Genomic DNA, 26,686 nt, shown 5'->3' on the forward strand with positions numbered 1-26,686 from the left:
TCAAAGTTCAGGCATTCCTGGCAAGGCATTTCAAAGTTCAGACATTCCTGGCAAGGCATTTCAAAGTTCAGACATTCCTGGCAAAGCATTTCAAAGTTCATACATTCCAGGCAAGGCATTTCAAAGTTCCGACATTCCTGGCAAGGCATTTCAAAGTTCAGACATTCCTGGCAAGGCATGTCAAAGTTCAGACATTCCTGGCAAGGCATTTCAAAGTTCAGACATTCCTGGGAAAGCATTTCAAAATTTAGACATTCCTGGCAAAGCATTTAAAAGTTTAGACATTTCTGGCACAGCATTTCAAAGTTCGAACATTCTTGGCAAAGCAGTTCAAAGTTCAGACATTCCTGGCAAAGCATTTCAAAGTTCAGTCATTCCTTGCAAAGCAGTTCAAAGTTCAGATATTCCTGGCAAAGCAGTTCAAAGTTCAGACATTCCTGGCAAAGCAGTTCAAAGTTCAGACATTGCTGGCAAAACAGTTCAAAGTGCAGACATTCCTGGCAAAGCATTTCAAAGTGCAGACATTCTTGGCAAAGCATTTCAAAGTTCGACATTCCTGGCAAAGCAGGTGTTGCCAGTCCTCTTTGCCATTTGAACTCATGGCACTTCCTTTCTTTGAGGCGAAGTGGCATTGCAGATCTGATGAAGCCTTTCTCTGTACACAGGGAAAGCAGGTGTGCCAAGAAGAGGTAAGACTTTTCTTCAATCCAGTCAGGAGCCAAGATGAGGGGTTTAAATTCAGAAGAATCTCAGGAGGACTTCTGTTTTGAGGGGTTTGAATTGAGAAGGAAACAGATCTCAGTGAGGCTCAGATATGCCATTTTTTATTTTGTAGCACACCGGAATCTGAAACATATTTTACCATAGTGTGTCATTCTGGGTCAGGCATTGGATAATAGTGTCGTGAAAGACAAAGGGAAAATGTATGGGAAATCTAGCCGTAATACCCCAGAAAATTCCACAAGTTACGGGAGAGTTCATACTAGAATAACTGCAGCAGCTACTCTCAAAACAGAGAGCTACACTGAACTAAGAAGAGAGTAGACAAACTCTGTGGAAGAGTAGAATTCCCATCGTCCTGTTGGGGTGCCACTTGCTGTTCCTCTATTCCCCTATGCCGAAACCTTGTGTTTTATCTTCTTCCTGTGTATTCTTTTTGAAGCATCGTACCACCTCTTTGTCTGTCAACGTTCAGCTATTTCCTTTAAAACTTTGAAAACAAATGTAAAGGTATATGTTTTAGATCACCTGGTCTTCAGTACTCTGCTGTAATCCACTATCTTGTAAAAATGTGTATTTAAAGTAAAATTTTGCATACATGTTTTGACAGTTCTCTTAGAAACAGGTTCACTTCTGTTTGTAATAAGGGTGCAATGTGATGCCTATTTCCAGACTAATATTGGCACTACCACCTTGTTGGTACTGGTGGCAAAGCTGATAAACCGGTCAGGATTATGGAATGACACTTTCAGCAGTATGATATAACTAAAATCAGCAACAATATCAATCAATATCACCATCATGTGTCAGCATATTCTGAAAAGTATTTCTAGTTCAGCATAGCAGAAAGGGTTGAGTGAAGATGCTATAATTAAGGATTATTATAATCCCAAACCGCACTAAGTATGATCAGCAATTAGCCCATAATCAATTATTGATGCTTGTATTGGATATTGTCAGAGAATGTTTTGCTCTATATTAAAATCAAGTGGATCTCCATATAAATCCATAGTTCTGTACATCTTTGTGTTTCATTTTTGTCTCATAATAATTTCTTTTGAATGTAACAATTCTTAATTCCCAATGCATTTCGGACAATTAGTCCTACATCAGGGGAAATTTCTAGGGGTGGGCAGTAAACTCCTGCCCTCTCCGAGCTCTGCTTGGAGCACGGAGTTTCGGAAAAACTCTGCCACCTACCCTGTGGTGGAGTTTTTTCTCGAGCGTGGCTCGCCAACTGAGTTTGCGAGTATGAGCGAGAAAATCGAGCACTAGGCCACCTCCTGCAAGATTTCTTCAATGTGGGCTGTCACAGCAAGCCGCTACCGCTTGCGTTGAAAAAGCTGCCGCTCGAGCAGAAAAGCTAGTCGAGGCGAAGAAAGAAGCAACGCCCTCTGGCACACCGCGTTGTGCCGAGTTTTTAGGTAACTCCGTGGAATTCCACGGAATCAACCTCTACAAGTTGTAATTTCATATTAAGTCTGTAATGTAAATCTGATTGCTCTTAAATTACATTATAGACTTCATAAGAAATTTCCCCAGATGAAGGACAGATGGTTAAAACTGTGAATTTTGTTACATTCCGAAGAAATTGTTATGATGCAAAATGAAACACAAAGATGCCTAATTTAATAAAGGACAGTAAATTCTCTGAAAACATCCAATACAAGCGGCTTAAATGGATTAAGGGTTTATTGCCCATGATACACAGTGTGGATTGGGACTATAATTATCCTTAATTATAGAAACTTCAATTGTAAGGTGACCTGAGGACGGAGGGACAACCAAGCTAGCACTTTTGTACATCTTAAGCGTTTAAAAATTACATTGACATACGAGTGCTTCTGGAACCTTCAATATTCTTCATAGTAGAAAGGGTTCAGGCTTCACTCAGGCATAAAGGGTATGGGGGTGGGGCAAACCCAATGAGGCCAACCACCATCAGCTACAATCAACACAAGGAGCTGCTGGATCTGGAAATGCAGTCTGGTCGTGAGCTGAAATGGCAACAAGACTGTTTTTATCATCAGTAGTGATACTGCTGGAGGTGTCCTACTCAAATAATGGCTACTTGGTTCCTTAGAGGCATATCTAGTACCCTCAAGGTGATAGCATAGATCTGCATCAATTCCAAACACCAGTAAGCCTAGCGTGCATTCTCACTATCAGAAGGCCCAAGAAGAAGAATTAGTTTGTGTGTTAATGTAGCACAAAGTACCCTTTGAGATGTAGATGGTAATGTACACCATACAAGTAACTTTAATTTAAGTATACCAACACACTCAACAATCAGGCCCTAAAGTACTCTTTGGGCATGCTGGAAGAACCTTATTTAATGTAATCCCAAAATAAATCTTTTTTCCCCAACAAGTCCAGAGGTGTGGATTTTTGGAATCCTTCCTGTGGACCAGTCTCTTGGAAATAATCTGTCTAGCCTCTCGGAAATAATCTGGCTTATATTTCTCAGTATAGAGAGTCCTTTGTTGGCATTGCCCAGCTAGATAACTCTGAATTATTCCTTCAACATTCTTGGAAGGAAGAGCCTAGAATAGAATTTCATAATGTTGTTTTTAAAAAGTATTACACTGTCCAAATAAATACACCTTGAAAACAAAACCAGTATAATACATTTGCATGTCTTTTGTTATTATTGTCATCATTATTCAGGCCTGGCTGTATCTTGGTACAACACAAGCAGAGAATGAAAACGAGCAGGCAGCCATTGTCTCCCTCCAGAGGTAATTGATGCCCATGTACTAAGTCTGTTATTGTTTGTCATTGAGGTGCTTGATGGGTTCCCACTGGGTAGCACTGGCTTTCATCTTGTTATATTTGCAATTACACTTTCCATGTTGAAATTCAAGGGAAACAGGAGGATATTATTGCTGGGAACAACAACAAACCACTTGTAAGACAACCCAAATCAATTAAAACTGAAGGGAGCCTTCAGTGATACTCTTATAGAGAACTCATCCAATTCTAAAAACCAAACATGCATTTTCAGAGAGAAACTATTCGGTCCCAAGCCAGTGTACTCTTCATATCCCCTGCTTTTAGAAAAATCTGTCTGACCACTGTAAATTCAATGAGATTTAGGGAGCACTAAAGAACTCTTTTTCATCTGTGAATCCCTGGAAATGTCTTTGAGAATTATGCACAAATGTGGGGCTAATCAAATCTACCAAACCTTTAATGTTGAGCTTTGATGTATCAAAATATGAGCTTCTTCCTTAAACCATAGCCGGGGGACAGTACATTTTGCTTTGAATGAGGGGTAGGAAGTGAAGGAGGCAGGGTGCAGAGCTGACGTCAATAAGATCTCTGGAGCTCGGTATCATTACTGCTGACACTAGTAGTCAATGTATCAATGCCTAGGTAAGATGATTATGTTACATCTTATTCAGCATGAGAATAGTTCTCTGTTTCTGTAGAGATGGTGTTAGGAATGCAAGGTACAGAGTGCATGGTGCATGTTAGTCCATCAGTCAGCATCACCGTAATACCACGCAAAGTATCTCTTACACATCTTTATCTCGTCTGGAATGTATTCTAGTAGGATGTTGTGAACCGTTGTTTCAGGCTTTAAAAATGCAGAAACAAGTGACACTGATGACAAAGAACCTAGATCTAGTTTTCCTCCCACAATCACCACCACCACACTTAATTGAGCCAGTATTGTCACTATTCTATAGAGAGGAATGGGATACAAGCAGGAAATCCCCTGTTGATCATGTGTTGCAGAGCAAAGAACAGGTCTATAATTGGTTTGTTAATTTCTCTTCAAATTCTTGGGAAATATTTTCATGATAAAGGTGCACTAAGACTTGAGCGCTCACTTGTAATCCGAAAATTGCACAACTACTCACCTTGTAGTACATCAAGCATCACTATTGCCATTACTGTGCTTGCAAATCTGCTTCTGCTGGGTAAAGGGCTCTCCTGTGCCATTTCTATAACCCCAGTTTTGGGGGACGGGAACCATGTGCGATATTCTCTCTCACTCCAGCGTGGGCAAAGTCCACCTTCTGCAGCTTTGCTCAGTGTCAGGAGTGGTCGCAAATGCTGCCTCTCCCAGTTACAGCATCTGGACACCATATGTGGGTCTGCATCTCCCAACTCCCACAGTAACCTCTAGTAACAGGAGTTGGCCACACACTCCAGTGCTGGCCCAGCCTTTCCCACAGCCTCTCCAAATGAGATGAGCCAGTCACACACTCCAGCACCTGCCCATATCACCTCTTGCACCCTCTCCCACGAATAGCAACCAATCATGCATACCGGCAATTGTCCAGGCCTCCTCCTACAGCTCATCTCAGTTACAGAAGTGGGCTGTGCCTACTGGTGCTTGCCCATTTAACCACCTTCTGCTGCTGTCAGTGACAGATGAGTCTGCTAGCAAGCCAATCAATTCAGAAAGAGCACCCTCCTCGCCACACTCTTCAAACATACCCCCACAGATCCTGTGATCTTCCTGTGGGCCATACCAGGCCCAAAGGTAGAACTTAGCTCAAATGGAGCCAGGCCTCACTTATTATATAACCAAGTCAGGCCCTCTGAATAAAAGTACCTTGAATCAATGTTGCAGAGCATAGCGATATCCAGCACAGTGGGATTGAACAGTGGCGGGTCCGATGGGCTGTGATGTGAGGTCCTGCATCGAGATGCGTCACACAGTGGCGGTTGTAATGGGCTGCTAAGCTGTGATTGTAGGTCCTGCGTTGAGATGCGTCACACAGCAGAGTTCGGAGGAGCTGCGGGGCTGCGATGCGACATTCTGTGTCAAGATGGTTCATGTTGCGGTCGTCCCAAAGAGATGATTGTGCTGCGACTCGTCTGCTAGGGCCACAGCTGGGCAGGCAGCGCACCTTCAGACCCAATTCCAGGGGTCCTGTACTGGGGTGGCCCCACTTGGGGGCAAGACTCACAGCAGGCAGAGTCCAGTTGCTGGGTGGTTGAAGCCTTTTCTTTCCCTGAGACTCTGATCTTGAGGCCAGCCAAAAAGCCCTTGAAGTCATTCTGGTGGTTCTGCTTTCACGATGCAGGTCAAGTCCTTCTCAATCAGGCAGCAGGGCAGAAGTAATCAAGCAGTCTTTCTGAGTCTTCTACAGGTCGAGGGGAAGAGTTGGGTCTCAGTGTCCAATATTTATCCCTGGTGCCCACTTTGAAGTAGTAGAAATGTCTAAAGGCCTCCACCCCCAGAAGTGCTTGGAATTTCCTGCCTCCCTGCCCTGGCCCCAGCTTGTCTGGGGTCACAAATGACTAGTCCAAACCCTTTGTGAGTGTACTGGGGCAGAGGCTTTGTGATGTACAAGTATGGTACGGGACAGCTCTGTACCCTATCAAGTCAGAAATGGCTCATCCTGTCACACCTATTCCCCCTTTGTCTCACTGTCTAGGAGCAATACACAAAGACCAACTGCCAGCTTCACCTAGGTTTGTGACCCAGGATACAGGTTGCAGGCACCAAATGACAAGAAAATGGCAACTTTCTTAAAGTGGCATTTTTAGAATTGTCACCTAAAATGTGACTGTACCATTAAAGGGGGTTTTAAATTACAATTCTGGAGACACCAAACTCGACATCACTATCTGCTGCCAACTGAAAGTTACCACTTATTAAATGTAATAAGGGAGCCCAATGTTATCTTATGGGAGAGGTAGGCCTCACACTAGTGAAAACCAAATTTGGGAATTTTTCACTACCAGCATATGTAAAACTTAAAAGTACATGTCTCCCATTTTGAATACACTGCACCCCATTCTCCGGGTTATGTAAGGCCTACCCTTGGGGTGACTTTATGTATTAAAAAAGAAGGTTTGGGCCTGGCAAGAGTTTATCTTGCCAGGACGAAATGATAGTTTGAAACTGCACACACAGGCCACATTAATAGGCCTGAGACGTGTTTAAAAGGCTACTTAAGTGGGTGGCACGAGTAGTGCTCCAGTTTCACCAGTTGCATCCACAGGCCCTAGGTACACGTTTTCTAGGGATTTACAAGTAAATTAAGAGTGCCATCCGGGTGTAAGCCAGCTTCATCATGTTTAAACGAGAGAGCACTTTAGTACTGATTAGCTAAGACCAACAAAAATGAATTCAGCCAAAACAGGAGGAGTAAGGCAAAAGGTTTGGGGGAAGACCACCATAAGGCTGACAGGTCTAACATCACGCATGAACGGAACCAGTTCAGGAGCAGGTGTGTTTCTCTTACATCGCTCTAAAGCGTGGATCAATGTCCCACTCTACATCAGAGTCTCCTCCCCTCCTTGAATTCCGCAAGAAGCTGAGAACCTGGCTTTTCAATTAACCAACCTACCATAGGCAGTTCTAGGCACACACACCTGCTCAGCACCAAAATACCCTTGTGGGTTATAGTGGCCATTTGTAAAAACAAAATGTGCCGGGGCTCTCGTCAGGAGGCAGCTTGCACCAGCCCATATCTCCTCTAAGCGCCTTCTAAGACGCCTTCTAAGACGGAACCAACTACTAACCATGAAACTCGAGAAAGGATGTGGTATAATGGCCAGAGCGGTCGACTTTGATGCTGGGGAACCAGGTTCGAGTCTCAGCGTCTGCCCAATATCCTGTTAATGTGTCCTTATTTGGTGCTCATGAAAAGCTCTGGTGTTGATGATTAAGTGCCGGTGCTGAGCACTGGAAACCACAGGCTCAAATAAAGCACTGATAAGCGGCCTTTGCAAATACACATACTATATTTTTTCATATGAATATGCAATGAAAAGATAATGTTGTACACATTACTTGTCCTAGCATGCACACTGTTGGCGCAGACTTCGAGTTTTCATTGTGTTCTGGGCACGTTACTTTACAGTAGTACTGTGGGCATCAAGAAGCCTTTCTGCAGGTTTGGGCAGCTCACTTCTTTCTTCCCTCGACTAGAAGAGATTGACACCCAAGTTACTATCCACAGTCGCTCATGGCTTCAGGTCAGCCATGGACTTGAGTTAGAGCCATTCCACAACTTTAGCGATGAGACAGGAGTTTCTCATTGTTCCTGGGAGTACATAATGATGCCCTGAGACCAGCCTTCAGTTCTGAAAAGCTTCAGGCAAAGAAGAATCTTGACCAGCGGGCAAGTAGCATCAATGTATACCAAAGAATGGTCCGTGAGGCAGTCCACAGATTAGCATTAAATAGTTGGGTCTAACCTCGTTTGTGGGTATGAGGCTTTCAAAAGAGGAGTGAGTAAAGGGGTATCATGCCCAGACCCCACCCTTTCCAGCACTGCTAAGTTGTACAAAGTTAAGTGCCAGGGCTCTCACAAGGAGGCCACTGCAGTTGCACCACACATTGCCCCTGCCATGCTGCCAGTGATAGTAACAACACAACTCCTAACCATCACTCTCCTACAAGTGTGACAATTTGGACTATTTCAGCCCCCAAACCTATAAGAATGGCTTGGGTGGCAGGTAATAGTCATTTTTTATGTATATTGAATTAATAATTACCTGTTGTTGTGGTCATCTCTGAATTAGCCAGACAGTGCCACCTTGTGGCAGACTGTCCCAAGCACAGGTGTTGACAATTAAGTGCTGGTGCCGAGCTCCAGAAACTACTAGCTCAAATTAAGCACTGCTTTACAGAGCCCGCACTCCTTCAGAGAAATGTAGTTGAAAGCAAGCCTGCAGTTTAATGAAGCAGCTTGCCATACCATTAGATGTCACGGGATGCCATGTTTCCCTTTCCTTGGAGTACCTTTTCTTGATCACTACTTAGAATCAGGTGCTTATGGTACCTGGCAAAATGGAAGAAGCATTGGTCTTTGATGCCGGTCTCACGTAAACACACCATAATACGTTTGCAGTAAAAAATACAGATTTTTCTGAAAGGCCTTAACATTTAGGGCCCCATGCACTAACGAAAAAACCGGTCGCAAACGGGCAGATTCTCAGAATCTGCCCCTTTGCGACTGGTATTTTTGCATTTGGGATGCATCATGACAAATGCAAAAATTGCAATTTAAGGAATTGCAAAATTTGCGATTACTTAAATTGCGATTGCATTTAAGGAATCGCAAATTGCAATCCCTTAAATGCAATGCATGATGCAAATTGAAATAGCGATTTCGCTATTAGGGGTCGCAAATTACCGTCAAATGAAGCTGAACGGTAATTTGCGAAAACATTGAAAAATGCACTAAAGTGCATTTTTCAAACTTACATCTTCCATACACACATGCCCTTGTGGCATGTGTGTGTGCAACATGTGTTCACATGGTAATTTCAGGGGTGCAACACAGTGTCCTTTTGGCACCCTTGAAATTGCATGCGCAATTTGCGAGTACCTATTTGGCACTTGCAAATTACGCATGCAATTTCCATTGAGTCCTATGGGCCTCTAGGCCCATAGGAATGAATGGTTAGCAATTCCTTAATTGCGACTCGCAATTTGCGAGTCACAATTAAGGAATGTTTAGGAATCGCAAACATTTTTGCGATTCCTACATGCATAAACAATTGCGATTCTTTAATTGCGATTCTTTAAAAATCGCAATTAAAGAATCGCAACTGCCTATTTTGATGCATGTGCACCATAGCATTTTGTTGTTATGAAGTTACTTTATAAAAATGTAAGGTGCATATAAGTTTTTGTTAGCAAATCTAGCTATGCAGAATATGGCACATATATGATGCTCCCATTTTTTCAAATACATTATTTTAAGTTTTACAAGTGGTGAAGGCATGGTCAGCAGGCCCAGTGTCACCAGATCTGCAAGTTGCAGGTGATCCAAAAGACTTAAGACAGACTTAAGACAGACTTAAGACAAAATCCTAACTTTACTACTACTAAATGTCTTCTGTGAATACCACATGTAGTAAGTTTAGGATTTTGTCTTAGTTCTGTGAATCAGGCCCATGGCTTTTTATGCAAGATTATTGTTGCTTCTCCCATCCACATCTCACTGGAGATGTAGAGCGCCAGGACACTCCTCGGAGTAACAGTGCACTTTACAAATGCCTTTTACATTACATTAACTCTGTGCTTGGGTGGACAAGCGTATAGCTGTGTATTATTCTTAAAAGATAATTTACCATTATTTTTCAAGTGACACCTTGTCACCGTGGAGGGGCTGATGCTGCGCGCGCTGCCTCCGAGTGTGTTTTCACCCCACCAGATCAAATGCACATGAGAGTTGTCAAATAATATGAAATTCGTGAGGGACTGACTAAAAAACCAAGAACAAAAGTCTTAGCTTCAGTGAGGTAATGACGGAGATGGATGAGGCAGAAGGAGCTTCTATTATAGGATATACGGTAAACTGTTAGCTATGGCAAGGCGTTGACTTCCTGGTTGTCCTCGAAATTTTAAGTATTAATGCATGTTCGTCTGCTCGCTCTACTTTTTTTTACTTGAGAAAATGAAAGCCAACAATTCTTTATCTGGCCACTTTGCAGCAGAACATGTTTGCCCTGGACAACTGCAAATGGAAATAAAATGTAAAGGAGCCAAACTCATGCTATTTGCACATCAGGCAGCACAACACATAAAGAGGTGCATCTGAAGCAAATGTTTAAATCCCCCTGAATCTAAATTACATCAAAGTGTGTCCCTGGCATTTTTCCACAGATAAAATCCTCGACAAAAATCTTTCCTGACTGCAGCAGAGCAAATGTTTAGAGACAGAGCATGTCAATATTTAAACCATTTCATGGCATCAAAATGGAAGTGCATTGCACTTAATGCAATATTTATAGCAGAGCGAGCATTCTCAGGGTGTCAGCTTGCATCCAGCTGCTACTTTGCGTTTATGGGTCCAGCCAGCCAAATGTTTAACAAGAGGCTGCAAAGGCAGGAAGAGTGGAAGGGCTATGCTTATTATGCCTTTGTTTTTAAAATTCTGAAAAAATATATTGAATGTATGATTAAATACAACAAATTCTTAACAACCTTCTTTGCATGAGCTAAGCAAATGGTCATTTTTTAGAGACGGCATTTAAAGGAACTTAATATTTCGAAATGATAAGCTGGGCATTTTTCAGGCCCACAGAAAATGGCCAGGCCCTTGAGAATAATTGCAATATTTCATATTCCAAATGGCAGGCCCTGGAGCTAAAATGCTAACGTGGTTCCAGTGAAGCTGAGGCAGACCTGCGAGAACATAGCGAGGGTTAGCAAAACAATAGGCCTGGGCACCAGAATAAATTGAGTGAATCATTTAGCTAAAAAGTGGCCCACATTCTGCGAATTGGGACAGTTTTGAACTTTTAAAAACATGCAGTGTTGGTGTTTTGCAAGCTGCATGCATTTGTGGTTGCAGTGGGCAATCTCTGTGGTATTATCAGGAAAATCAACTGTAAAACAAGCCCTGCAGACCATAATACAGGCCCCAAACAGCCAAAACCCATTCCATACACTTTCCTGTCAAACCATCCCTAGATAGGAGTATAGGCCATTCCTACCCTACTCGGGGCAAAATGGAAATGTGCATGCTGTAGCGCTCCAAATCACATAATTTTGGGCCTCTTGCCGTAGTATGGTGGCACTGTAAAGTGCCAATGTAAGGGCGCTGCCTTACCTCGCCTTACGGTAAGGTCAGGCATTGCTAAAATCTGATTGGTCAAATGAAGCGCTGTATGTAGTAGAGGCACTACCATGCAGTAGGGCTGGAAGGGGAACTCTGGAAGATGAGATACAGCAGAGGGAGTGGGGGAATGACGAGTGCACCGAGTACTGCAGGGCAGAAGAACAGAGCTTCATAGGTGGTGGGAATTATGGGGAGGTTTGAGGGTGAGTGGCCTGGGGGTAATAGGGAATGGGACGAACCGCAGGATGAGTAGTTGGAGCAGAGAGAGGGATTGGCACTGGGAAAATATGATTGGGAATCAGCCCACCATTTATCAACGCCATCATGTTCATGGTTTCCCATATGTGATGGCACTGTCCCATCATTTTATATATTTTTTATACGTGGAGTTCTCTGCCCCGACTGCCGAGTCTCCGCAGTCGTAAACTTACTATTAAATTGCAGGTTTGTAAATACCGACAAAGAATAAACCTACACAAACGCGTACGTTTACCTATGTGAATCAAGTCCCTAATGTTTTCACCTATTTCATGAAGCCTTGACTAACGCTCCTACTCAATCAATAAAAATAAATATATCCCCAAATATTAGCTTGCAAGCCATCACTTCCAGTCTAAACCCCAAATCTGATTAATTCTGCAGCGCTCCTGGAACACCCGTGAAGCATTTACCTAATCAGAAGCAACTAATGCCATCTGTTTCATTTTTAAATTCATAATTTAATTAATTTGGATTAATCGCCATGTCTTTTCGTGCTCTAAGGGAAGAAAGAAACTCCAAAATGTAGTTGCAGCTCCTCGAAGAAGACTGTCAGAACACCTTGATTTCATGTACGCGCTCCGTCGAGCAGAGGTGGGCACTGTGAAAAGGCTGTTCCAGCCTGTTAAATGCCTTTTACATGGATTCACTTAAACATCTGCTGATAAACTTACTATGGTACAACCAATGAGCATACAAACACTAATAAATCAGTGGCGGCTCCTCCGCTAAGGCGGAGGAGCATCGCCCCACTGCTATTTAAGCAGTGCACAAAAGAAAAAGAAAATTATAATAACAAGACGTTATTATAATTTTATTTTTCTGGGCTCCGTGACGCCAAGCAGAGTGAGGAGTGGTTTGCATTCCTCTAAGTGCACATGATAGTGTGGCCTGCCCTCTTGGGCCAGCCAAACCATCATGCGCACTTGGCATGTTCTCCATTGGGCTGTGTTGCACAGCCCCGCAGAGAACATTCCCAGCATCCCCAGGCACTGCCTGAGCGTCCAAACAGGATGCTCAGACCAATCAGGAAGCTGCCTCTGCAGCATCATGATTGGCTGGGAGAGCCCGGAAGACTGAGTGCTTCCGATGCTGTAGCAGACCTGAAGAGGACAGAGGAGAGGTAGCGGCGGCGAAGGAAAAGGTACGTTTATTTTTTAAATTATCATTTTTTTTTTAACCCATTTCCAAAAGAACGTAAATCTATACCTATCTTTATGCTCTCAATATTCACAATATTTTGGTTGTTGATATTCTGGTCATGTTATTTTTGTAGGATAACATTTCTGTCCGAGATATTAACCGGTGGAAATGCCTTGCAAAATATTTGTCAATAGTCATATAGTTAAGGTGAGGGTTTCACCTAATTAACCTAGTGTTTCCCAGCCCACTCCCGAGATGCTACCCTGCAGAAGTCCACCAACCTAAACCAAGTCTCAATCTACATGGATGTGGTTAAGCATGAGTGTGTTTATACATGTTCCATGCTTTGTGGACCAAGTGTCAACTAGCAGTGCATAAAATATAACTTTTTCCCAGATATTGGTCTGACATGCATCTGGGAACTGAAATCTGAATCAGAGTCTGGATGTTGTGTCCAATGGTGTTAGATTCCCAATCCACAAGTGTTTAACTTACACAAGTTACCAACAGTACCTGAACTATGGGACCTAGTAGATGATATTTTCTTCAATATCATAGTAAGATATTAATCGTTTGATGCTGACGTTTCCAGGTTACATGATCTGCACGGGTGTTGGTGCAATCTTGCAATTGTATTTCCACATTACAGGGATTGCTCTGAGGCAGGTGACATTTTTGTACTGACATTTGCATCCCAGGGCAGATTCAAGTATAGTGACAAATTTAACACTCAGGGCATGATTCACGAAGAGCCTCCACACTTGTGGAGGAGACCCCACTGTTGTGGGGAAGTCTCCGCACTCGGGCGATATCTCCGCAGTGACAATTCTCATTGCGGATATTCTGCCCCGAGTGTGGAGACTCCCCCGCCACTTCGGTGTCTCCACCACGAGTGCGGAGGCCCTTTGTGAATCAGGCCCAATTTTGTACCGGTCGATTAGTCCAAATGTTGGTACACTGTTGGTGTAAACTTTCCCCAGCACCAGTGCAATCTGCATAAACTTGCCCCCACTGACAAAGTTGAAGACACCACACTCAAAATGTGCCTATATTGCTCAGGACTGACGTCCAAGATGAAGATCATTGATCATGCAGATGAAGGACATGGCTAATAAATAAATCAATTTGCATGTTCTTTTTGTGTTCTTTCTTTTAACGGTGGTTTATTGTTCTAATTTGCAGCGGAATTGGTTCTTGCTGAGTAACTGTAACTAGTGCCTTCTGTTTTGTGTTCAGATGCCTGGAGCTGCAGCCGCACAACCTAAAAGCCTTGATGTCATTGGCTGTAAGCTACACAAACACGGGCCAGCAACAGGAAGCCTGCGACGCGCTGAAGAACTGGATAAAACAAAACTCACGATACAAACATCTAACGAAGACCAAAAGCAGATCCCCAGCACTGACCAGGAAAATGTCCAGAAGTTTGGTTGCCAGGTACATTAGGAGCCACGGTATCTCAACTGGTTGATATCGGTCGCCCTTGCTTCAGGCAGTGGTGTGCAGGGGAACCTTGAATGGCGCTGCAAGGCTTGATAAAACTTGAGCAACGCAAGGCAGCGCAAATCACTGGCTTGCAATACTCTGTCCCAGGGAGGCATTCCATGGGTGGAGCATGGATGTTCTCACACATGCATAGCCAGACTGCAGAACTCATGTTGTGATTTAGAGGGGCTCCACGGGTATGTTCAACACTCCGTCCATCATCCCCTTTGGTTTTGCTTTGTTCGCCCTAAGTTGGCTGGGTATGCTCAGATGTTGGTTCCTTGCTCACTTTGCCACTGGATTCATGCTAGCCTGGCTGATGATGGCTGATTAGCCAGAAACCGGTCCCAGGATGCTTGTTTCCATTCCAGGGAAGACGTAGCTTGGCAGTTCGGGCTGGACTGTTCACATGAGGCACAGGGTCAAACTGATTTGCATATGGCCATGTCTGAACTGGGGTGGCGGAGTGAGCTAAAGAATGATGATGGATTAAACCCAGATCAGTTGACTGGGGGTGAGTGCTTGCAATGTTCAACACTCCATCCATCATCCCCTTTGGTTTTCCTTTGTTCGCTCTAAGTTGGCAGGGTATGCCCAGACGTTGGTCCCTTGCTCACTTTGCCACTGGATTCAAGCTAGCCTGGCTGATGACGGCTGATTAGCCAGAAACCGGTCCCAGGATATTTGTTTCCAGTCCAGGGAAGACATGACTTGGCAGTTTGGGCTGTACTGTTCCCATGAGGCACAGGGTCAGACTGATTTGCATATGGCCATGTCTGAACTGGGGTGGCGGAGTGAGCTAAAGAATGATGATGGATTAAACCCAGATCAGTTGACTGGGGGTGAGTTCTTGCAATGTTCAACACTCCATCCATCATCCCCTTTGGTTTCGCTTTGTTCGCCCCAAGTTGGTAGGGTATGCCCAGACGTGGGTCCCTTGCTCACTTTGCCACTGGATTCAAGCAAGCCTTGCTGATGACGGCTGATTCGCCAGAAACCAGTCCCAGGATGCTTGTTTCCGGTCCAGGGAAGACATGGCTTGGCAGTTCGGGCTGGACTGTTCCCATGAGGCACAGGGTCAGACTGATTTGCATATGGCCATGTCTGAACTGGGGGTGGCGGAGTGAGCTAAAGAATGATGATGGATTAAACCCAGATCAGTTGACTGGGGGTGAGTTCTTGCAATGTTCAACACTCCATCCATCATCCCCTTTGGTTTAGCTTTGTTCGCCCCAAGTTGGTAGGGTATGCCCAGACGTTGGTCCCTTGCTCACTTTGCCACTGGATTCAAGCTAGCCTGGCTGATGACGGCTGATTAGCCAGAAACCGGTCCCAGGATATTTGTTTCCGGTCCAGGGAAGACATGACTTGGCAGTTTGGGCTGTACTGTTCCCATGAGGCACAGGGTCAGACTGATTTGCATATGGCCATGTCTGAACTGGGGTGGCGGAGTGAGTTAAAGAATGATGATGGATTAAACCGAGATCAGTTGACTGGGGGTGAGTTCTTGCAATGTTCAACACTCCATCCATCATCCCCTTTGGTTTTGCTTTGTTCGCCCCAAATTGGTAGGGTATGCCCAGACGTGGGTCCCTTGCTCACTTTGCCACTGGATTGAAGCAAGCCTGGCTGATGACGGCTGATTCGCCAGAAACTAGTCCCAGGATGCTTGTTTCCAGTCCAGGGAAGACATGGTTTGGCAGTTCGGGCTGGACTGTTCCCATGAGGCACAGGGTCAGACTGATTTGCATATGGCCATGTCTGAACTGAGGTAGCGAAGTGAGCTAAAGAATGATGATGGATTAAACCCAGATTAGTTGACTGGGGGTGAGTGCTTGCAATGTTCAACACTCCGTCCGTCATCCCCTTTGGTTTTGCTTTGTTCGCCCTAAGTTGGCAGGGTATGCCCAGACGTGGGTCTCTTGCTCACTTTGCCACTGGATTCAAGCTAGCCTGGCTGATGACGGCTGATTAGCCAGAAACCGGTCCCAGGATGCTTGTTTCCGGTCCAGGGAAGACATGGCTAAGCCGTTCGGGCTGGACTGTTCCCATGAGGCACAGGGTCAGACTGATTTTCATATGGCCATATCTGAACTGGGGTGGCGGAGTGAGCTAAAGAATGATGATGGATTAAACCCAGATCAGTTGACTGGGGGAGAGTGCTTGCAATGTTCAACACTCCGTCCATCATCCCCTTGGGTTTTGCTTTGTTCACCCTAAGTTGGCAGGGTATGCCCAGACGTGGGTCCCTTGCTCACTTTGCCACTGGATTCAAGCTAGCCTGGCTGATGACGGCTGATTAGCCAGAAACCGGTCCCAGGATGCTTGTTTCCGGTCCAGGGAAGACTTGGCTTGGCAGTTCTGGCTGGACTGTTCCCATGAGGCACAGGGTGAGACTGATTTGCATATGGCCATGTCTGAACTGGGGGTGGCGGAGTGAGCTAAAGAATGATTATGGATTAAACCCAGATCAGTTGACTGGGGGTGAGTGCTTGCAATGTTCAACACTCCGTCCATCATCCCCTTTGGTTTTGCTTTGTTCGCCCTAAGTTGGCAGGGTATGCCCAGACGTGGGTCCCTTGCTCACTTTGCTACTGAATTCAAGCTAGCATGGCTGATGACGGCTGATTAGCCAGAAACCGGTCCCTGGATGCTTATTTCCGGTCCAGGGAAGACATGGCTTGGCAGTTCAGGCTGAACTGTTCCCATGAGGCACAGGGTCAGACTGATTTGCATATGGCCATGTCTGAACTGTGGTGGCGGAGTGAGCTAAAGAATGATGATGGATTAAACCCAGATCAGTTGACTGGGGGTGAGCGCTTGCAATGTTCAACACTCCGTCCATCATCCCCTTTGGTTTTGCTTTGTTCGCCCTAAGTTGGCAGGGTATGCCCAGATGTGGGTCCCTTGCTCACTTTGCCACTGGATTCAAGCTAGCCTGGCGGATGACGGCTGATTAGCCAGAAACCGGTCCCAGGATGTTTGTTTCCGGTCCAGGGAAGATATGGCTTGGCAGTTCGGGCTGGACTGTTCCCATGAGGCACAGGGTCAGACTGATTTGCATATGGCAATGTCTGAACTGGGGTGGTGGAGCAAGCTAAAGAATGATGATGGATTAAGCCCAGATCAGTTGACTGGGGGTGAGTGTGCTTGCAATGTTCAACACTCTGTCCATCATCCCCTTTGGTTTTGCTTTGTTCGCCCTAAGTTGGCAGGGTATGCCCAGACGTGGGTCCTTGCTCACTTTGCCACTGGATTCAAGCTAGCCTGGCTGATGACGGCTGATTAGCCAGAAACTGGTCCCAGGATGCTTGTTTCCGGTCCAGGGAGGACCTGGCTTGGCCGTTAGGGCTGGAGTGTTCCCATGAGGCACAGGGTCAGACTGATTTGCATATGGCCATGTCTGAACTGGGGTGGCGGAGTGAGCTAAAGAATGATGATGGATTAAACCCAGATCAGTTGACTGGGGGAGAGTGCTTGTAATGTTCAACACTCCGTCCATCATCCCCTTTGTTTTTGCTGTATTCCCAGATTTACCATTACTGGTAGATCTGGTAATGAGTCAAAATGCCACGCCTCCCAAGGTGAGACGTAACGAGGGGAAATAGTTGTATTTCTCCGAGTTTTTTCCTCTCACTCCTCTTTCTAAGTGCGCTACATTCTGCAGCACACAGCAAACAGGAAAATGCCTCAGAGGATTGTTTTTGTGCAGGAAGGTGCCCCTTGCACAAAAACAATCCTGTCTGCAAAACTCGCACCCTGGTGCCTGTGCACAAGAAAAGGACAGTAATGTGCTGTATAAAGTTAAATATGGCTCATTCCTGCCCTTTTCCTTTCATGTAGCACAGGAAGTTGGCTTGCTGCACTGCGTGAAAGCTTGATAAATATGCCCCACAATTTATAATACATATTTCACGAGGAGCAACCTTCCAGAACTGTCAGGGGGTGAAGTGGTAAGAAAATATATGAAATGTGTGGTAATCGTACCATGAAACACTGATATCGCGTAGTATTTGTTATAAGGGGAGCCAGACCAAGTTCTAGGGAGTGACCACAGCGCCTTCGGCCTGGTCACCCCCACGCTCCTGTGCCTGCTGCCGCTCCCGCTGCACCAGCCTCCCGAGGGCCGCCGAGCCCACACCTGCTTTTCCCGCTGCACCAGCCTCCCGAGGGCCGCCGAGCCCACACCTGCTTGTCCCGCCGCCCCAGCCTCCCGAGGGCCGCCGAGCCCACACCTGCTTTTCCCGCCGCCCCAGCCTCCCGAGGGCCGCTGAGCCCACACCTGCTTTTCCCGCCGCCCCAGCCTCCCGAGGGCCGCCGAGCCCACACCTGCTTTTCCCGCCGCCCCAGCCTCCCGAGGGCCGCCGAGCCCACACCTGCTTTTCCCGCCGCCCCAGCCACCCGAGGGCCGCCAAGCCGGCTCCAGCGTTTCCCGCCGCCACAGCCCGTGGCCCCGCCCCCCGACAGCCGATTGGATCGCGCTCCCGCCTCCCCGCAGACCCTCCCGACCGGCTCCCTTCTTAAGGGGAGCCAGACCAAGTTCTAGGGAGTGACCACAGCGCCTTCGGCCTGGTCACCCCCTCGCTCCTGTGCCTGCTGCCGCTCCCGCTGCACCAGCCTCCCGAGGGCCGCCGAGCCCACACCTGCTTTTCCCGCTGCACCAGCCTCCCGAGGGCCGCCGAGCCCACACCTGCTTTTCCCGCCGCCCCAGCCTCCCGAGGGCCGCCGAGCCCACACCTGCTTTTCCCGCCGCACCAGCCTCCCGAGGGCCGCCGAGCCCACACCTGCTTTTCCCGCCGCCCCAGCCTCCCGAGGGCCGCCGAGCCCACACCTGCTTTTCCCGCCGCCCCAGCCTCCCGAGGGCCGCCGAGCCCACACCTGCTTTTCCCGCCACCCCAGCCACCCGAGGGCCGCCAAGCCGGCTCCAGCGTTTCCCGCCGCCACAGCCCGTGGCCCCGCCCCCGACAGCCGATTGGATCGCGCTCCCGCCTCCCCGCAGACCCTCCCGACCGGCTCCCTTCTTATGACGTCCCCAGAGCGAGCAGCGGGAGCACCGATTGAGCGCCGAAGGTGCGCCAAAGGTAAGCCCGTCTACGCCCGTCCGCGACCGGATCGCGCCCAGCGCCAGGACCCCTGGCCCACGAGGACCCCGACCGACCCGCCTGACGTACACCGTCGCCACCCTCATCGCACTCAACACCGGCCGATTCCCAGGATGCTACCGAGCCACACCACGACGCACCCACGGACCCTTCAGCTGCCACGCCTGCAAGTTCACCTGCATCCGGACCTGCCTCGCACCAGCACCCGCCAAGGCGAACACCAACAGCACCCACCTCAAGTGCATCCTGCTCAACACCCACTCCGTCCACAGACACGCCATCGAACTCTGGAACCTCCTAGACGCCACAGCCCCGGACGTTGCCTTCCTCACGGAGACATGGATGAACGCCTCTTCAGCTCCTGACATCGCCATCGCCATCCCAGAGGGCTACAAGATCACCCGGAGGGATCGCACCGCCAACCAGATGGGAGGAGGCATCGCCATCATCCACAGGAACACCATCCGTCTCACGACCAGCACCGACAACACCCTGACCACTGCCGAACACCTGCATTTCCAGATCCACACCGACCCGAAGACCACCCTCAGAGGCACCCTGATCTACCGACCTCCGGGACCACGCACCCTATTCAGCGAGGACATCGCCGACTTCGTCAGCCCGCATGCCCTCCCCTCCGCTGACTACATCCTCCTGGGGGACCTCAACTTCCACCTGGAGAACAACAACGACCGCAACACCAGCACCCTGCTCGACAACCTCGCCAATCTTGGACTCAAGCAGCTGGTGTCCACCCCCACCCACCTCGCCGGACACACACTCAACGCAGTCTTCTCTTCCTGCACAGACATCGACTTCAGCCACGCCACAGAGCTTCAATGGACGGACCACAGCTGCGTCCACTTCACCTTCAAAAGAACGACGACCCACCACCACCAGCAACAGGCTGCCCGCAGAAGCTGGAACAAGATCACAGCCGACCAGCTCGCCACCTCCCTGAGCCAGCACCCTCCTGCCAGCTCAGCGAACCCCAGCCAGGCCGCCGACAACCTCACGAAGTGGATCAGCAACTGCGCGGACGAGCTCGCCCCGCTGAGGACCCCGCCCAGCAGACCCGGCAGCAAGAAAGCCCCATGGTTCACCGACGAACTCAAGAGCTCCAAGAAGAACTGCCGAGCCCTCGAGAAAGTCTGGAGAAGGGAACCTACACCGGACAACAGGACCTCCTTCAAGCTTGCCACCCGGAAGCACCACCAGCTGATCCGCGCCGCCAAGAAAACTGCATTCAAGGACCGGCTGGACAACAACTCACACAACTGCAAGGAACTCTTCAACATCGTGAAAGAGCTATCCAACCCCAGCGCAGGAAACAACGACATCACCCCATCGCAAGACCTCTGCAACTCCCTCGCCTCATACTTCCACAACAAGATCACGAACATACACAACAGCTTCAACAACCAACCAACGCACACCACGACCGAACAACCACCCCCCACCACCACCCTCCACGCCTGGACCCCGATCAGCACCGAAGACACCATCCGCACGATGAACTCCATCCACTCCGGATCACCGACCGACCCCTGCCCTCACCACGTCTTCAACAAGGCCGACGCTGTCATCGCACCCCACCTGCGAGACATCATCAACACATCCTTCGACACCGCCACCTTCCCCGAGAGCTGGAAGCACGCCGAACTCAGCGCTCTACTCAAGAAACCCACAGCGGACCCCACCGAACTCAAGAACTACCGCCCCATCTCGCTCCTCCCGTTTCCAGCCAAAGTCATCGAGAAGACCGTCAACAAGCAGCTGGCCGCCTTCCTCGAGACGAATGGATCCCTCGACCCCTCACAGTCTGGCTTCCGAGCCAACCACAGCACCGAGACCGCCCTCATCGCCGCCACCGATGACATCCGAGCCCTGATGGACAACGGAGAAACAGCGGCCCTCATCCTCCTAGACCTCTCCGCGGCATTCGACACTGTCTGCCACCGCACCCTAGTACAGCGCCTCAGCAACGTCGGAATCCAGGAGAAGGCACTGGAATGGATCATCTCCTTCCTCGACGGAAGAACACAGAGAGTCCGCCTACCACCGTACAAGTCAGAGGCCACCGAAGTCATCTGCGGCGTCCCCCAAGGATCCTCGCTGAGCCCCACCCTCTTCAACGTCTACATGAGCCCCCTCGCGGCCATCGCACGCCAACACAACCTCAGCATAATCTCCTACGCCGACGACACCCAGCTGATCCTCTCCCTGACCAACGACCCCGCCGCCGCAAGAGCCAACCTGCACGAAGGGATGAAAGAGGTAGCCAAGTGGATGACGACCAGCCGCCTGAAACTGAACTCAGACAAGACGGAGGTCCTCATCCTGGGCTCTTCACCCTTCGCCTGGGACGACTCCTGGTGGCCTCCCGCCCTGGGCACCGCACCCAAACCAACAGACCATGCACGCAACCTGGGCTTCATCCTGGACTCCTCCCTCTCCATGACCAGACAAGTCAACAACGTCTCCTCGGCGTGCTTCAACATCCTACGCATGCTACGGAAGATCTTCTGGTGGATCCCCACCGAGACCAGGAAGACCGTCACCCAGGCCCTTGTCACTAGCCGACTGGACTACGGCAACGCCCTCTACGCCGGTACCACCGCCAAGCTCCAGAAGAGACTCCAGCGGATCCAGAACGCCTCAGCCAGACTCATCCTCGACATCCCACGAACCAGCCACATCTCCGGACATCTGAGAGACCTACACTGGCTCCCCGTCAACAAAAGAATCACCTTCCGCCTCCTCACCCACGCACACAAAGCCCTACACGACCAAGGCCCGAGCTACCTCAACAGCCGAATCAACTTCTACGCTCCCAAACGCCACCTCCGTTCAGCCAACCACGCCCTCGCCGCGGTCCCCCGCATCCGAAGAGCGACTACAGGAGGAAGGTCCTTCTCCTACCTGGCCGCCAAGACCTGGAAGTCCCTCCCGACCGACCTGCGCCTAACCCAAGACCACCTCTCCTTCAGGAAGAAGCTGAAGACCTGGCTGTTCGAGCAGTAGCGGCACCCCCCCTACCCCCAGCGCCTTGAGACCCTACGGGTATGTAGTGCGCTCTAGAAATGTCTTTGATTGATTGATTCTGACCTGCAGTATTCAGGAAAGGTGGTAATTACCGCACCAGTACTTTCCCGGTGAAGCAATTTCCACTCATTTACCACAAACGTGGAATAAGTCTCTGACTTGAGAAAAGGATAACGGTGCTTCAACCACACACCTTTTCTAAAATGTATTACTAGAAATTGTTACACTAAAGATTTAATATCGCGAGATTGTAGCTACAAATTAGCAGGTAGATATAACACCTGCTTTGGCATTGGTTACAAGACCGTCTCAGCCATCAGAATGGGGCATCCAATCCGGAACAGAGGTGTTACGCACTGTCTACTGAAGATGCGGTATCCACTGTAGGTCCAGGAGGGCTACATCCATCTCACAGTTTCAGTATATCCATATAAGTCACATTTACATAAGGTGCTTAATTTATAAAAGAATAAGTGCCGGTGCACAACATTGTTCTCAAACGCCGTGCTGACAAACATCAGGGTGGCGAATAAGAAGGCTGAGTAGTCCTAATTCCAACTCATGCCTCTTTTTTCCACTACCATAGACTTCCTGTCTCTATATTTCATGCTTGTAAGTTTTCTCGTCCCTGCGTTCTCCTTTTGTCACAGTTTTTCTGTCTTTCCCTTTCTCCTCCTTTTGTGCTTCTCTCTCACTTACTGTATGTCAAAGTCTGATGAGGAAAAATCAGTGCAGATCCCCAAAGATTAAACCTGGTGGATCCCTTCTGCAACCACAGGCTCAAATTAAGCACCATGTAGATACAGAGGGGCTTATTTACAAGCCCCTTGCAACACTTTTGCGTCATTTTTAACATGGGAAAAGTGATGCAAAATTGGCGCAAGGGGCTTGTAAATATGCCCCAGAGAATCTAATATAGTGGTTCTACATTTACCTAGCCAGTCGTCATCTTAAAAATCTTGCATCAATTTGGCTCTACTGAACCTACATTGATCAGTCTACAAGTCTGGCACTTTAATGGTTTGCATCTACAAGTGCTGTCAAAGTAGAGAAAGGTGTTGAGCCACAGTTTTCACACTTGTTGACTCAAAAGTGGAATACAAATCTTCAAAAAACATATACATATGTATGTGGTATTTCTATTGCACAAACCCAGCCAAAAGGTTGAAATGCTATTTTCACTGCAAAACATAAGATTACCAGGTCTAACACAGGGCTTTAGAATTGCAAAGCATGCCTAATGCCACTATCTGTATGAATCTCAGTCCTGGGTAGCAAGAACATATCATCCAAGGCAGCAAATTCCTGCACAGGTTCCAGATACTAAACCAAATTCACTATATCATTACTTGCCTGGTCTTTAGATGTCTCACAATCTTGTCCCATCATAATAACCTAGTAGGATTGTTCCCTATTTCCCCACCCACAAAATATGTAGAAAAGTCAAAAACACCATAGCTTTACACCAACCTCTAACTCCTTGTCCATGGAACTCTAGTACGATCCTTAATGTGTGGACCTCAAAAAAAGTCTGAAGACCTATCAATTCTGAGCCATAACTTGTTAGACCTGCACCAAGACACCTCTTCTGGTTGTGTGCAACTTATAGTCCATCTCAATTGTTTTATTGGCTAATAGTCCTTGTGTATTGAGGCACAATTAGTTTACCCACTGGGATAATATCCAGGCTAAAGATCAGTTCCATCTGACTAAGTCTTGTCCTTTTCACTTGGATAGGATGGTAAGTAAACTGAGACTCAAAACTTATTGCCTAGAATGATACGCATATTATGTTAGCGAATGCAAAACAAGTATATTAGTAGATCATTAATTGTTTTAGGTTTTTCAAAATGTTTTGTGGCAATCTAGCTCCTTAAAGCCACTGAGAAATCTAAAGAATTTGAATTATTGTAATAGGACATCTCTACCATCAGATGTTGATATGATTCAATATGGCCTGCATAGCCAGACTTCAGAACTCATGATGTGATTTAGAGGGGCTCCAAGGGTATGATCATGTATCAAGCACGGGTAAATTTTCAGTTATTTTTTCATGTTTACATTAAACATTGAAAGGGATATAGCCTCATAGGCTATACAAGAGAAGCTACAGTTTTTATGTGAGCAGTGGCTGACCCCCGACAGCTTCTAAACAAAGGGACCCAAAAGGTCAGCCAGTTTCCCAAAAGTATCCTTTATTCACCTTCTGGTAGCTTGGTCGGAGCAGCGAGACAATCCTTTTAGAAAAATGTGCATTGTGCTGTATGATGTAACAACACAATAAACAAATTCAGTAACTAAATCCTGTGGGTCAGAAAACTTTCAGTTACAAGGGAAAATTGAAGGTGGAGAATACAGTCAAATTCTCCTTTATCCAGCTCTAGAGAAAGTTACATCATTGTATTTACCAGGAGCCACCGTTCAGAAGGACATGACTTCCTACCTTCAACCTCCTCCAGCAACTCCTGTTAGTGATCCACCATGATGGCCGCCCCAACAAGGGGTGAGCAGCAAGAAGTACATGGCATGTTAGGGAAAGGGCCCTTGGGCCAGAATCCTCCTTCTGCTGCAATCTACAAGATAAGATATAATCATATGCCTCACCCAGTGCCCTAAGCTGCCCATCGCCACAATCACACCCAGACCTAAACCACACAAACACTCACATAGCATCTTCACAACAAATAGATCCAACTTCATATACCTCCCACCAACCACCACACACCTTCAAACTACCAAACATACATTTCAAATCATACTCAATTTGCATATTCAGCACTCCTTCATGCTCCATACATCGCAGACCTCATCACCTATCACTGTTAACAAACATGGTTGACCCCCACACTCTTGCACATTTTTAGATGTCCTTGTTCCTGCAGTCTAGACAATCTATCCTGCAGGAAGCACACATTAGAATAGACGAGTTTCACTGTCACCCATAAGTCCTCCTGGTCCTGCTCCTTTAGCATGAAAGGGAGACTCAAATCCATGGAGCTTTTCACAAGTCTCTTCCCATTCTCTGAAACGAAGTCCTCCTCCTTCCATCTCCTCGACAAGCCTCCCGGCAAGAACAAGGACTTCATTGACAACTGCTTGGATTGCCTAACCACCTCATCATCAACACGTCAACCACCAATACACTCCAAAGGCTATTTCTTTGACCTCAAATTCTCAACATCATCAAGAATCCAATGCAAACCACCTATACCCCCTGGAATGGACTGAGCACCTTGCCATCGCTATTTCACTATTCAGCGTCCAACCAACAACTGAACAAATCAAGGTTGACCCAAAAGGCAACACCAAACTTTCAGATCCTTCAAAGAATTGCCCTCCATCGAAAATTTAAAGCTTGTACTCATCCTTCACCATGTCAGATCAACGTTCAACATCAACACCTTTTTATAGGACTACAACACTTTTCTTGTCAACCATGTAAACATCCACACTCAATCTAAAACACACAAGTGCAAACAGAAACATTCAGCACCCAGGTACTTAAAATAACTTGTGACAGGAAACATGCCATCCGCAAACAGGAAGGAAAATGGTAGAAAGAACCCCTTACTACTTCACGCATTGAGGGTCCCAGCTCTTAATTGTCAACACTCAGATATGACAGTCTTCCACATGGTGGCACTGCTCATCCTATTTAGAGATGAACAAAAGATTGGTCGTTTGCGAATACAATATACATTTAAAATAACTAATACCTTCCTCCCGAGCCATTCCTTTAGCTCTGGGGACCTGGAATATTTTGAACTGTCGCACTTGCATGCGAGGGAGATGGTTAGTTGTTGTTTTGGTACCGTCATTGGCAGCAATGACGGGGGCAATGAAAGGTGCGAGCTGCAGTGGCCTCCTGACTAGAGCCCAGGCACTTATTATTTTACAAATCAGGCACTGCTAACCTCATTTATGTAGCAGAATGCTCTTCAAGACAATCAAACACTTCATCATCCCTCTGCTTGACCCTCCTATCCAACACTCCTCAAACTAGTGCAATGTCATCAACCTCTTCTTTAGTGAAAAAATACAGAAGATCGCACCGCACATTGACAACGCCAAACCTGCTTCTCCTCTTAGCTCTCCAAACAGGCCACTTCATCACATTAAAACTTGAGATTGACATTAAAACATTCACAATGTGTACCAATCACTTGTTTCACAATCATCATTAGAACACCACCACAAATAACTTCACTATTTACACTCGCCCAATCAGCCCAATCTTTACAGGCACATATTCATTTATACGTAGATATTGACACACTCATATTCACACCATTTATGCAGTGAACACACACCATACAAACTGCCAATGCTCACACACACAGCACACTCACGTCCACAAACAAACACATTTCATAAGTGGCCAGCTGTGCTTTA

The 26,686-nt window shown here is 47.3% G+C and overlaps 1 protein-coding gene across 2 annotated transcripts in view; it reads left to right on the plus strand.

The window, feature by feature from the left end:
* PEX5L (peroxisomal biogenesis factor 5 like) overlaps nt 1-26,686 on the plus strand; it is a 690,633-nt gene that overhangs the window by 638,198 nt on the left and 25,749 nt on the right. For both annotated transcript variants that reach the window (XM_085633878.1, XM_085633879.1), the window contains 2 exons: nt 3,388-3,458; nt 13,902-14,099. In XM_085633878.1, the coding sequence (XP_085490004.1) occupies nt 3,388-3,458; nt 13,902-14,099 (269 nt within the window). The remainder of the gene's footprint in view (nt 1-3,387; nt 3,459-13,901; nt 14,100-26,686) is intronic.

Source organism: Triturus cristatus, chromosome 11, assembly GCF_964204655.1.
Source record: "Triturus cristatus chromosome 11, aTriCri1.1, whole genome shotgun sequence".
NCBI classification, from domain to species: Eukaryota; Metazoa; Chordata; class Amphibia; order Caudata; family Salamandridae; genus Triturus; species Triturus cristatus.